Source organism: Tupaia chinensis, unplaced genomic scaffold (assembly GCF_000334495.1).
Source record: "Tupaia chinensis unplaced genomic scaffold, TupChi_1.0 Scaffold147458_1, whole genome shotgun sequence".
Lineage (NCBI taxonomy): Eukaryota > Metazoa > Chordata > Mammalia > Scandentia > Tupaiidae > Tupaia > Tupaia belangeri.
In genome coordinates, this window is record NW_006207309.1 from 1,069,049 (window position 1) to 1,081,893 (window position 12,845).

The following is a 12,845-nucleotide window of genomic DNA, read 5'->3' on the forward strand; positions in this document are numbered from 1 at the left end:
AGTTTAATCTCTCTCTCTCTTTCTCTTTTTTAATTACCAAAGGGAATAGGAGAGAAAATACCTCCCAATGAGGCATGGCCAGATTGCAATCCTTTCTCCTCCATTTTAATTTTTCTTTAATTAAGTTCATTTTGGGACCAGCAGATGGCATAGCAGTTACTGACCATGTTTAGAGTCCTGGACCTGGCTGCTAGACACTCATGCTAGGCACATGTACACACATGCCTAAGATCCCAAAAGGAGAAAGGAGCAGAAGGGATTGAGGCATTACTATCCCCTGGGGGTGGGGGGAGGAGGGTGATTTCTCACTTTCTTTTTTACTCTTTGGTGAGTGCACACACCCTTTAGCAAAAATATCTCTCAAAAAAAGTTAATTTTAATTTACTGATTTTTAAGTTGAATATTGAGAAACTTATAGTTCTGACAAGGTTATGAGATTTATGAGTCTACAAAGCTAGGAAATAGAACCAGATCTCTTATATCTCTTTAGAAAAAAATATAAAATTAATGTAATATCTGAGAACCAGGATAACTCCCTACCATACATACTACAATGATATCTAAAAGTTAGAAACAATGTAATATCTACCAATTCTATTTTGAGGAGTATCGTTTACAGAAACACTCACCAGTATGTACAAAGATCATATGTAAGGGTATCAAGTATATCATGGTAGATGTCAAAAAATAAGACAATGTCAATTTTCATAGCAATGATTAAATTTGGTACATTCATACAAAATAACACCAAGGTATCTTTAAAGAGAAAAAAATAAACCAGTATGTACATACATGGAAAAATTCAAGACCTATTGTTAACTTTGAAAGGTTACAAAATAAAAAGTATGAGGGGACTTTAGAAGGTTCATGGAAAAAGGAATGAAAGGATGAATTTATTTTGGTTCAAATAATTTGAAACCCAGGTATAATTTTTTATAAAATGCATTTATCATGAACTTTTTGAAGACACCCCATATAATATGGCAGTTATGTTTTTTGAATTACACCCCACATATATTTACACATAAAGATAAATACATACACGCACAGAGAACTGGAAAGTAACCAAACTGTTGAGGAGTTACTTCAGGAATGGAAAGAAAACTTGAGAAAAATAAAGGAGATTTCCATGTTTTAATTGATAAACTTAGATATTTTACATACTTTTGCCACATTTATTTACATTATTTGTATAATAAGCCAACCTGGCCTATGTTATGTGGAGGAAGTGCTATACATGTTGATGGTAACATGTAAATAAACAAGAAAAAGTTGTATTGAGATAGTTGAATGTTTTATTTAAAAAATACCGTTGCTTACTCAATTTTTTCTTTATTTATGATAAGTACATGTGCACACATGAAGAGGGCACTCTCCACAAGGTCCCCTTCCTCCAATCCTCCAGCCAGTCAGATCCTCAACATTGGAGTGCACATTTCAAGCTAATGGGTGGGGCCAGGGATTCAAACTGTAGTTGCCATGTGGAATCCAGCTTCTCTTGAGTAGCACGTTACAGCTGTGCCATGGAACTGTTCATTTACTCAACTTAAAAAACAGGCCTTTTGCTGAGAGTGAAGGTAAGATGGAAACATGTTTAACCATTCTCAGTTTAGCCTGTCAAATATCTTCTTAGCTTATACTCTCTTGGGTGTATCTTGAAAGGTTGGACTTTCTTCTCTTATCCTTAGTTCCCAGAGACAATAGAGGATGAGACATTATGCTAGGGAGGATAAAAAGAGGAGATAGTTCTCTTCTTTTCCTTTGTCAATGTTCAGTTTATCCTCTTAGATTCATGGTCACAAAGACAATTAGAAGTCTACTTACCACCTGGCTCAATGGTTATGAATGATCTTTCTTTGGAATAATGGTAGGCCTGTAATGTAAGATAATTTAAAAACATTGTGGTACTTATTCTTCTCTCCCCTCAGCATTCAACCCTTGAAGTCTTATGACGATAGTTACATGTGGGGGTGCCAGGGGGTTCTTTGAAAAGTTCATGAAAAACACATATTATGAAAATAAAATGCATAAATTTAAAAATTATTTTTGCAACAAAATAAACATACTTTAATTCCTTTTCCATGAAATGTTTGAAATCTGGACCTTTTGTCTGGACTGAGAGAATAAATAAAGGTTATTAGAGACCATGAGGCTTCAGACATGTAATTAACTGAACTTCTAATGTGCCTTTTATTCCCTTTAGTGTCAGGTGAGGTGATTATTGTGATTCAACCCCTGGCTTGTTTTGGTAACTGAAAAATAGGATATATTGATAAAGTAAAATATTTTAGTTACTTTTAGAGTATAACAAAAACACATTTCTCAAATAGCCCTGTCATGTCTTTACCAAGCTCATTCAAATTTAAAGCTTTGAGCTACCTTTTCTTGGTCAGTAGTATATTAAAGTCAGTGACAGTTTTCTAAGTTTATCTCAACATGGCTATTTTATTTTAATTTCCAAAGATGTTTTGATGCTTTAAATAACACACAGAGTACATATACATACAAATTAGTATGTATGTAATTTATTAAGCTAGATTTGAAGTGAACTATTACCTTAGAATGTGGTCTCATTTTTTTTTTTTTTAATGCTTAGGAAGATTAAATTGAATTACACTGACACTTTAGCAGGAAGCTGATGTAGTAACTGATGGTCTGAGTCTGTCTCTGGGAACTTCCATCTTGAAAACATGTCATTCATGGAAGTTACTAACTAATGAATGCTGCTGAAAGGCTGAGAATCTGGGTGCCTGGATCTCTTACTCTCTTTCTTTCCTCTTATCCACTACTGCAAAAGATTTTTCTCTCCCCTAGTATATGTTGTCAGAGTCAGCCTTACAATGTTTATTTTCCTTCTCATTTTTGAGATTATTGATCTCTGCAGAAATCTGCATGCCAAGGAACCCATTTACAAAGCAGACTCCATTTTGCATGTTATAATCAAGATGTGGTTGGCAATCCACAACACGATGGTTGGTTTTAGGAGGAGCTTAATAGAGCTGGTCCTAATTATGGTAACACTTATTTTTTAAATTAAATTAATTAATTTTTATGATGACACTTCTAAGACAGTAGTTTGAAGCAAATATTCTTGTTTTGTAAAGGGGTGAAGGTTATAAGAGTGTGATATTTATTACCTTTTAAATGAAGAGCAAAATTGTCTTAGAATTTTGTTTGAAAGGCTGGCACATGAGATCATAGAGAATGATCATATATTAATAAAAAAAAATAAGAGGTGCACCAGATGATCTCTTCCTTTCCAGTTTTGGCTCCTTTGGCACCTCAATGCCAACCTGGGTCTCAGTCCCTGAGAATAGGACCTGCTTCAGAGCCAGGTTGGTGTCATCTTCACCCAGTTCCTGCCCAGTGCCTGGGACTAGGGCTGCTCAACACACACACACACACACACACACAACGCACGGAACGATGGAATAGCATCAGTCAGTTCACACTCCAGCCTCTATCATCCATGTTTGTTAGGTGGCATTTGAGATAGGTGTTCTGAAATTCTGCAAATTCTTCTGACATTTAAAGTCATTTTGCATTTTGGAATGATTACATCCAGATATAGCTGCTTATAGAAAACTTAATCCATGAGAAATTAGCCTCATAAACAAAAAAAATTAGAAAGTAAGAGTTTATATCATAAAAGCTAGTTTTCCCTATGATTGTATTCACCACATGGCTTATTTTAATAGCTTCCTTTCTTGGTGCATAGGAAATTAATTTTTAATTCAATTACATTTTCAAGTTCACTTTTATTTATTTATTTTGAGAGAGACAGGCAGGGACCCTTGACAGGATCTTGCCGCGCTCTAGCCCTCCTAGCCAGCCAGGGTCACAGGTACACACAAGTGCATCTGACATGTTCAGGTTGACCAAAGATTCGAATCCAGACTTCCCAAAGGGTGCCCTACCACCTGTGTCACTATGGCTAAGCCAGGAGTTGTTTATTGATTGCCCATCATTTGACAGAAGGTAAGGCCATCAGAGGTCAACCTTAGTAAGTCATTCATTAACAAAAAAGAAAGTTTCTCTGAAATTATAATGGAGCATTGAAAAAATATTGTCTGTTATTAACTTGTCAGGAACACATCAATTACCTGAAGAGAAACACACCTGTGTGCCAAAGGGAGAATTATCAGAGGATCATAGTTCTCAGTGTGGTCCCTTGACCAGCAGCATCAGCTGGGTACTTGTTAGACATGCAAATCTGTGGGCCCACTGTAGATGGGGTAAGCAATCTGGTTTAACAAGCCCTCCAGGTGATTCTGATAATGCTATACTGTCATAGGAAAATCAGATTTTGTAGAATGGCTATAACTGGAAGTTCACAGATACCCTTAGGTGACAATGGGTTTCTGTTCTGATTGTCAAAATGTACTTTGAAAGCACTTATGCTTGACAAGAGTTCCCATAACTTTAAATAGGATAGCTTTATTGAACTCATTCTCAGAATTGTATGCAGACTACTCAACTATACTCCTATATTTAGATGAAAAAATAAGGATAAATGGTTCTACATTTGTCGATATTATAGTTTTACAATTATCTGTGTGTTTATTTAATGGATATATATTTCTTTCACTCAACTGTACATATGAAAAAAATAAGGATAAATGGTTCTACAACATTTGTTGATATTATAGTTTTACAATTATCTGTGTGTTTATTTAATGGATATATATTTCTTTCACTCAACTGTACATATCATGAGTAATTTTTCCCCTTACTGTCTTCTGGGTGCTCAGTCTCTGGGCCCAGAGCTCAGTAAATGCTGAATAAATGTTCACAGTATGAATGAATGCATGGCCATATCTCTAGGTTTAATAAAAGATTTCTGGGAAAGCACTGAAGAACATATATTTTCAGGCCCCTGTTTCTGTTCTGATTGTCAACTGAGTGGCATATACTTCTCAGGCCAATCATTATTCAAATGAGATCTGGTCACATATTTGCACAGAACGTTTAGGTTCCTTCCAGGGACCCAAACTTTAAATAGAATTTGTACAGTTATTTTCTTGTTTCTATCCACAAATTTTCCTAAGTATAACCTCAAGAAAATACATCCTGTTTGGAGTCAGTAGTTAACCTGGTGTTAAGGCACTGGGTGGCCACCTGGCTGACCATGATTTGAGATCTGGACTTGGTGGCTTGAAAATCACACTGTGTGCATGTGCGTGCATGTCACAAATCCTGAGGGGAATGGAGGAGAAGGGATTGTGGCATGGTCAACCCCCGTAGGGGGTGATATCTCACTTTCCCTGTCTCTGTGACTCTCTGGTAAACACATATGCCCTATAGCAAAAACTTTTAAAGAAAAAAAGCTTTCTGCTGGGAAAGAAACTAGTTAGTGCCGACCTTTTCCTCTTAACACAGCAAATGTGTACTAGTTGTTCACCCTCCACGATTCATATTCTTTTGAGAATGCCATGGAGAAGAAGTCACACATCATTATAGAGTCCTGGAAGTTGTGCCACCTGATGCAGAATGTGATCTGGAATTTCTGGACACACTGGATTGTGGCATGGCCAGCACCCTTGGGGAAATGATTTCTCACTTTCCCTCTCCGTTTCTATGTCTGTCTCTTTCAGGTGAGCACATGCATCCTATGGAAAAAATCTCGAAACTCCAAGCAACAACAAAAGGGACTGTTTATTTTAGATAAAACTAAGCAGGGACTGGGCAGTAGCACAGCAGTAATGAAATGCTCTGTGAGGCTGATTCACATGAGAAGGTTCTCAGCTTGCATCCAGAGATTTCCCTAGACATGCAGAGGGTGGATTGCAGTATGAAAACCACATTGAGGGTGTCCTCACTCTCCGTTCTTTCTGTCTTTCTTGCTCATGGAAGAAATATATTAATTTTTTAAAAAAGAAGTGTTATTCACTGTGGGAAGATTGATAGCCAACATTCATGAGAGGAAAGTGGTGGAGCAATATTTATACACACACCTATCAGTTCCAATGCCTATAACTGCATCAACTTTCAGATCTCAGCTTACATGTAACTTCTCCTAAACATGCGTCTTCCCTGCATTCCAAGAGTAGGCTGTCCTTGTTGTTCTTGAACACCTTAAACTCCTCCCACACACGCATCACACCTGCTGACTCCTCCCATAGTGCCTGGCACATAGGAACTACTGAAGGAAAGACAGTGGAATGAATGAGTGAGTAAATCCGATACAGATGACCCACGGGGCTATAGATTTGTTAAAACTATGCCTTTAGGTGGACCAGGACTCACATCTGAGGTCTGCACATACTGGCTATGAGATCCTGGACAAGCTTATTAACTACTCTAGATCCAGGCATTCTGATCTAGTAAATAATGAAACTAATAAAGTAAACCTATATTATAGGGCTGTTGTGATGGATAAATGACACATGCTGTCATTCATGATAGAATGTATGGTAGGCATAAGAGAGAAAGAGAGACACCCCCCACAGGGTCTGGTAATGCTACAATCTCTTTCAGTTCTCCAGCCCATCGAGTCTCAGGCACTTGCACATCTGCAGGAGGGCATGTTTCAGGCTAACCAAGCCAGAGATCTTAACTGCAGTCACCATGTGGGATCCAACCTCTCTTGAGTAAGGAATCACTGCTGTGTCACAGAGTTGGCCCTACCATTTTTTTTTTTTAAGAGAGATATTTTTGCTATAGAGTATGTGTGCTTGCTGGAGAGACAGAGGGACAGAACGTGAGAAAACATCCCCCAAGAGGGATGTCCATCCTGAAATCCCTTCTCCTCTAGTTTCTTCTCAGGATTTTGGGCACGTGTGGACATGTGCCCAGCGAGTTTTAAGCTGATGGGTCTAGGACTCAAAGCGCAGTCGACTACATGGGAGTGCAGCAGTGTAACTGTTAGGCCATCTGCTAGTCCCGGCACTACCATTTTTTTATTTATCAGTTCATTTGTTGATGGCCGTTTAGGTTAATCCTGAATCTTGGCTATAGTAGTGCTATAGTAAACATTGGGGTACAGATATCTTTATGACATACTGACTTCCTTTCCTTTGGATAGATACTTAGTAGTGGGATTGCTGGATCATATGACATTTCTATCTTTACTTTTTTGAGGAACCTTAATATTGTTTTCCATCATGTTGGCACTACATTACACTCCCATCAAGAGCATAGAAGAGTGCCCCTTTCTCCAAAATTTTATTATTGATGAATGGTGTAGTACTATGTATCTCTGTTTTTAACCCAAAGATATGAATATAGTTGGGATAGTCTGTATAGAATCATGAGAATGAGCTAAATAAAACCTATGCTATTTAAATTTATGGGAAGTCATCTCAGCATGAGTACTTTTAAAGTGCATTTCAACAAAGTAATATTACATATATGTCCTACCTGGTTTTATATTGTTGAATTCCTTCTCAATCATCTCTTCAGAGGTAGACAGCATAAGGTTTCTTACATATAAGATTTTCACTGAAGACATTGTGTCTTCATCGACTTCTACTTCTGGCTCTGCCCAGTCCACTGCAATAGGATGTCCCCATAATTGAATTCTTCCTGTTGAAAATGATCACGAGTGTGATTAATTATGAAGACATTAGGACAAAATCACCTCGGTTTATATTGATGAATTTTTAAATTGAATTGACCCTTGAGGTCTTGAATAAGCAAGAAGACCATTAAAACAGGTGATTGATTATAAGAGACTTTCCAAATAAATGTAAGACTTGGATAGAAGGGAATTCTATGTGACTAGTGGCTTATTATAACAATGGAGTATAAAAGGAACTAGGATATGGTTTACAGTGGAACAGACATGAGGCATGAGTGGGTAGTGTTTGGCTCTTAGTACAGCTCTCACAAGGTGAAAGGAGTAGTTTAAGGTGAGATAGTAAGAGAAGGAGAAAGGAAAATAATGGCCTTAGAGTTCTGACATAGAGTCTGACACCATGAAACATTAAAAACTTCAGAATGAATGTGCCTGGTTTGTTAGAATCTCTGCTTTGTTTTGTTTCAGTCATAACTTAAAGGGACTGATGACAGGTTATACCTTAGTACTGACTTCCTTTCCTTTGGATAGATACTTAGTAGTGGGATTGCTGGATCATATGACATTTCTATCTTTACTTTTTTGAGGAACCTTAATATTGTTTTCCATCATGTTGGCACTACATTACACTCCCATCAAGAGCATAGAAGAGTGCCCCTTTCTCCAAAATTTTATTATTGATGAATGGTGTAGTACTATGTATCTCTGTTTTTAACCCAAAGATATGAATATAGTTGGGATAGTCTGTATAGAATCATGAGAATGAGCTAAATAAAACCTATGCTATTTAAATTTATGGGAAGTCATCTCAGCATGAGTGCTTTTAAAGTGCATTTCAACAAAGTAATATTACATATATGTCCTACCTGGTTTTATATTGTTGAATTCCTTCTCAATCATCTCTTCAGAGGTAGACAGCATAAGGTTTCTTACATATAAGATTTTCACTGAAGACATTGTGTCTTCATCGACTTCTACTTCTGGCTCTGCCCAGTCCACTGCAATAGGATGTCCCCATAATTGAATTCTTCCTGTTGAAAATGATCACGAGTGTGATTAATTATGAAGACATTAGGACAAAATCACCTCGGTTTATATTGATGAATTTTTAAATTGAATTGACCCTTGAGGTCTTGAATAAGCAAGAAGACCATTAAAACAGGTGATTGATTATAAGAGACTTTCCAAATAAATGTAAGACTTGGATAGAAGGGAATTCTATGTGACTAGTGGCTTATTATAACAATGGAGTATAAAAGGAACTAGGATATGGTTTACAGTGGAACAGACATGAGGCATGAGTGGGTAGTGTTTGGCTCTTAGTACAGCTCTCACAAGGTGAAAGGAGTAGTTTAAGGTGAGATAGTAAGAGAAGGAGAAAGGAAAATAATGGCCTTAGAGTTCTGACATAGAGTCTGACACCATGAAACATTAAAAACTTCAGAATGAATGTGCCTGGTTTGTTAGAATCTCTGCTTTGTTTTGTTTCAGTCATAACTTAAAGGGACTGATGACAGGTTATACCTTAGATTTAAGATATAACCTGGAACAATGTCCTTCCTATCCTGAATGTAGTGCACAAGTATTTCAGAGCTTCTCTTCCACCCTGCCAAATAGGCTAGCTTGACGGTATTTCAAGCAAGACATGGTTTGGGAAGGCATTTTGTTGTTCACTTAACTCACAACTCTAAATAACAGTGACATGCAGAAATATTTCTATTAGGTTGTCTGAAAAGTCATTTATTTTTCTGTGTTTTCCTATGCAAAAATGTGTCATGACTTTCTCATCAACCCAATACTTTTATATTGTTCAAGTGCATTTGGCTGTTTAAATTTTCTTTCCCCTGCAGTTAACTATATTGCTTTCTCAGAGTATTATCATGACTGCACTATGGATCAAATTATGATATTTCTTTTTGTCTGACTAACTGCTAGACTTTGATTTTTCTGAATGTATGTTCAAGACTGAAGCCAATGTTGAATTTCTCAGGATAAACAGAGGAAGGCAGAACCTACTGTTCCAATAGCCCTTGATCTACTCTTTCAAGTTTATTCCAAATAAATGGTGCAAAACATTTACATGTTTTCTTTTGGGAACCTATTTCCCCCACACATTCTCATTCATGTGAAGTAGTAGTTCCAGGAACAAGGATCTACTTAGAAAACTGTGATTCTAGATCTTCTTGGCCACAGTGATTGAATCAGCATTGGGTACATGAACCTAGCCATGCCAGAGAGAGGAGTCCAAGGTATCTTTCTGGAGACTCATTCAGCATAAGGTTTCCTTCTTCTTCTTTTTCCTTTTTAAAAAGAATTATTTAACTCTATTGATTGATTTTTAATTTGATCAGAGAGGGACAGAGCAAGAGAGAGAGAATGGGAAAGTGAGAAAGTAAGTTGCCAGGTCCAGGATTCAAAACATGTTGGCCATGTGGGAGTTCAGCACTCTAAATCACTATACCACCTGCTACCCCAAGATTTTCTTCTTAAGGAGTGGTTACGTAAGTAGATGTAAGGCTAGAACTGCTAGGGACATCTTTACCATGGCATGAAGAGAATTTGACTAAAAATAAAGACCATTTAGAGGAAAGCGCAGTCAAGAAATGAAGAGAGATACTCCCTAGATATTGTTACTTATCTCCAGAACACCCATATTTACCATCCAGTCTCCCCATGGAGTGGGCCAGGAGCCTACTGACCCCAGTTTGTGGTTTGGAGCAAAGCACAAACCTTGGCACTCAGTTCATAGCTTCAACCCATGGAAATGAAGTCAACAGCTTCAAGTGTTCTGAGTACAACCCCCCCACCCCCCAGTCCTAGTCTTCACACCTCCATTAGCAAGAGACAAAAGGAGGCCCCAGAGCTCTGTGTATCCTGGGAAAGATGCCAAATACCTTCCCACCCCCTTACCACTCCTACCACTCATAGTTTCAACATTGTCTGCCTTAGAGACCATTTGGATTAAGCCATTTTGACTCTGACCCCTATGTGTAGACAGCCACAAAATACATGATTCCCGGTTATCCCTTTTATTCCAGCGTTCATCCTAGACATTCTCTACTTGATTTTATGGAATCTGTTATACTGACCAGGCACCACCATTGGTATGTCCCAAAAAATGGTGCTGGTGCTTAGACAAAGGTGGATGAGGTTCAGTCATCTGTAGTTTGTTCTCTGTCCCTCCACTTGGTCAGGTCTCAGATCAACTGTGATCCTTCCTAATCCTTTGTCAGATCATGATAACTTGAAAGTCTGGGGGTGGGAGGACTAATCCAAATTAAAAAGACATATGAAGAGCAATGGAAGGGTCTTTGAGAAGTTTTTCCTTAAAAAGGTGGTTGTTATCTATGACTGTATATGCTTTTGTATTCCTATAGTTATATTTATTGAATGTCTTGAACTATACTATGCATTTCTCATGTGCTATCTTAGTTGCTTCTCACCGTAACCCTGTGACTGACTCCCAGTTCTACTAAGGAGGAATGAGCTTTAGAAAAGAAAACTTTCCCAGACCTGTTTCACTTTGTTTTCTTTTCCTTTTTTTTTTTTTTTTTTTTTTTTTTTTTTTTTGCCTCCACTCCTTTACCCCCTTTTTATTGCAAAATTCACTTTGTTTTCTTTTCCTTTTTTTTTTTTTTTTTTTTTTTATGTGACTCAGCTCCTGTACCCCATATATAGTGCAAATACATGTTGAAGTGATGAGAGGAGGCTGAGAGTCAACTAAAGTTCTAGTTGGTTGGGAATCTAGTTTACTTTTCTTTCTTTCTTTTTTTTTGAAACAAACTGTATCTTATAAGCAATACAAAGCTTGAGAGGACAAAATCAGGAATTCTTAGTATTGGTGAGGGTATAGTTATTTAATCATTACACTTGGGAGCCAATTATCTTCCACCAAATGCATGTTTTTATTTCATGAAAAGAAGTTAATGAAAGCATCTGTGGCACTGACATTCTAAAACCCAAACAGAGAATGGGCACATGCTAATGAGTTAGACAATTCTCCAGAGACAGCTTGGTTCTTGCTGTCCCGGTGTGATAACCTCACTGTGCATTGTATCCCAGGGGTTAGTTTTCTTCTTTACTCTATTCTCTCCCCCCCCCATTTTAAACTCTTATCTTCCCCCCCCCTCACATTCCTTTTCATTCTCTTCCCTCTCATTTCTATATTTTACATAGACATTTTATTTGTCTTATCCCTAGATCCCGAAGGCTACTACATAACTGCTTTCTACAGCCTAGTTGTTCTCAATCTTGACCTCATACTAGAAGAGCTTTAAAAATCCCTGAAATCTGGATTCCAACCAATGGTGAGCAGGAGCCAATTCCTGTCTACTTGAAAAAATAGATGGTTCAAGTTTCAGATATTTTTCTTCTTAGCATTCTTAAGTTAAAATTGACAGAAATAGTAAATATTTATTGCACAGAAAAGATCATGGTTTGGGACCAGTAGATGGTGTAATGGTTATGTCACTGGACTCTCACATGGCCTGCTGCAGTTCAAGTCCTAGACCTGATGCCTTGAAACTTATGCTAGGCACCTGTGCATGTATGCCCAAAATCCTGAAAGGAAAATGGAAGAGAAGGGATTATAGCATGGTCATTCCCCCTCCCCCCCACCTGAGAGGTGATTTCTCTCTTTCTGTCTCTCTGGTGAGGGCATATGCCCTACAGCAAAAAATCTCCAAAACAAAACACAACAAAACTCATCATGACTTTTTATATGTATACATTGTCAATGTGTATACATTGTAAATGAAATGAATTAATGCATATTACTTCATATAATTTTTTGGTAGTAAGAACATTTAAGATCTATTCTTGGCAATTTTCAAGTGTATATTATTACTAACTATAGTCACCATGTTTTACAATAGATTTTCAGATGAAGGGCAATGGAAGAGTATCTGATCAGAAATTTATTCTTAAAGAAGTAGTTGTTATCTACCTTTTTTGTTATTTACCCTTTGACCACTACATCCCCCTTTCCCCACAGGCCCCAGTAGTCATCATTTTACTCTTGGCTTCTGAGTCTGACTTTTCCTTCCTTCCTTCCTTCCTTCCTTCCTTCCTTTCTCTCTCTCTCTCTCTCTCTCTCTCTCTCTCTCTCTCTCTCTTTCTTTCTTTCTTTCTTTTTAGGCCTTTGCCATTAGGCACGTGCAAGTGCATTCACTGGAGAGAGACTCAGTCAAATATTTTTAGATTCCACATATAATTGAGATCATGCCATATCATCTTTCTGTGCCTGACTTATTTTACTTAACATAATGTGCTTTGGGTTCATCCAGGTTAGTATAAATGACAGAATTTCCTTCTTTTCAGAGGCTGACTA

General features: G+C 37.5%; 1 protein-coding gene and 1 long non-coding RNA gene across 4 annotated transcripts in view; both read right to left on the reverse strand.

Moving 5' to 3' along the window:
* Window positions 1–12,845, reverse strand: part of A1CF (APOBEC1 complementation factor) — an 87,347-nt gene that overhangs the window by 17,251 nt on the left and 57,251 nt on the right. For all 3 annotated transcript variants that reach the window (XM_027768775.1, XM_027768773.1, XM_027768774.1), the window contains one exon: window positions 8,383–8,547. In XM_027768775.1, the coding sequence (XP_027624576.1) occupies window positions 8,383–8,547 (165 nt within the window). The remainder of the gene's footprint in view (window positions 1–8,382; window positions 8,548–12,845) is intronic.
* On the reverse strand, window positions 1,705–7,446 carry LOC114006394 (uncharacterized). Its single transcript, XR_003548114.1, has 3 exons — window positions 7,360–7,446; window positions 1,825–1,873; window positions 1,705–1,720 (listed from the first exon to the last, which is right to left on the reverse strand). It is a non-coding gene; the product is annotated as an uncharacterized LOC114006394 (long non-coding RNA).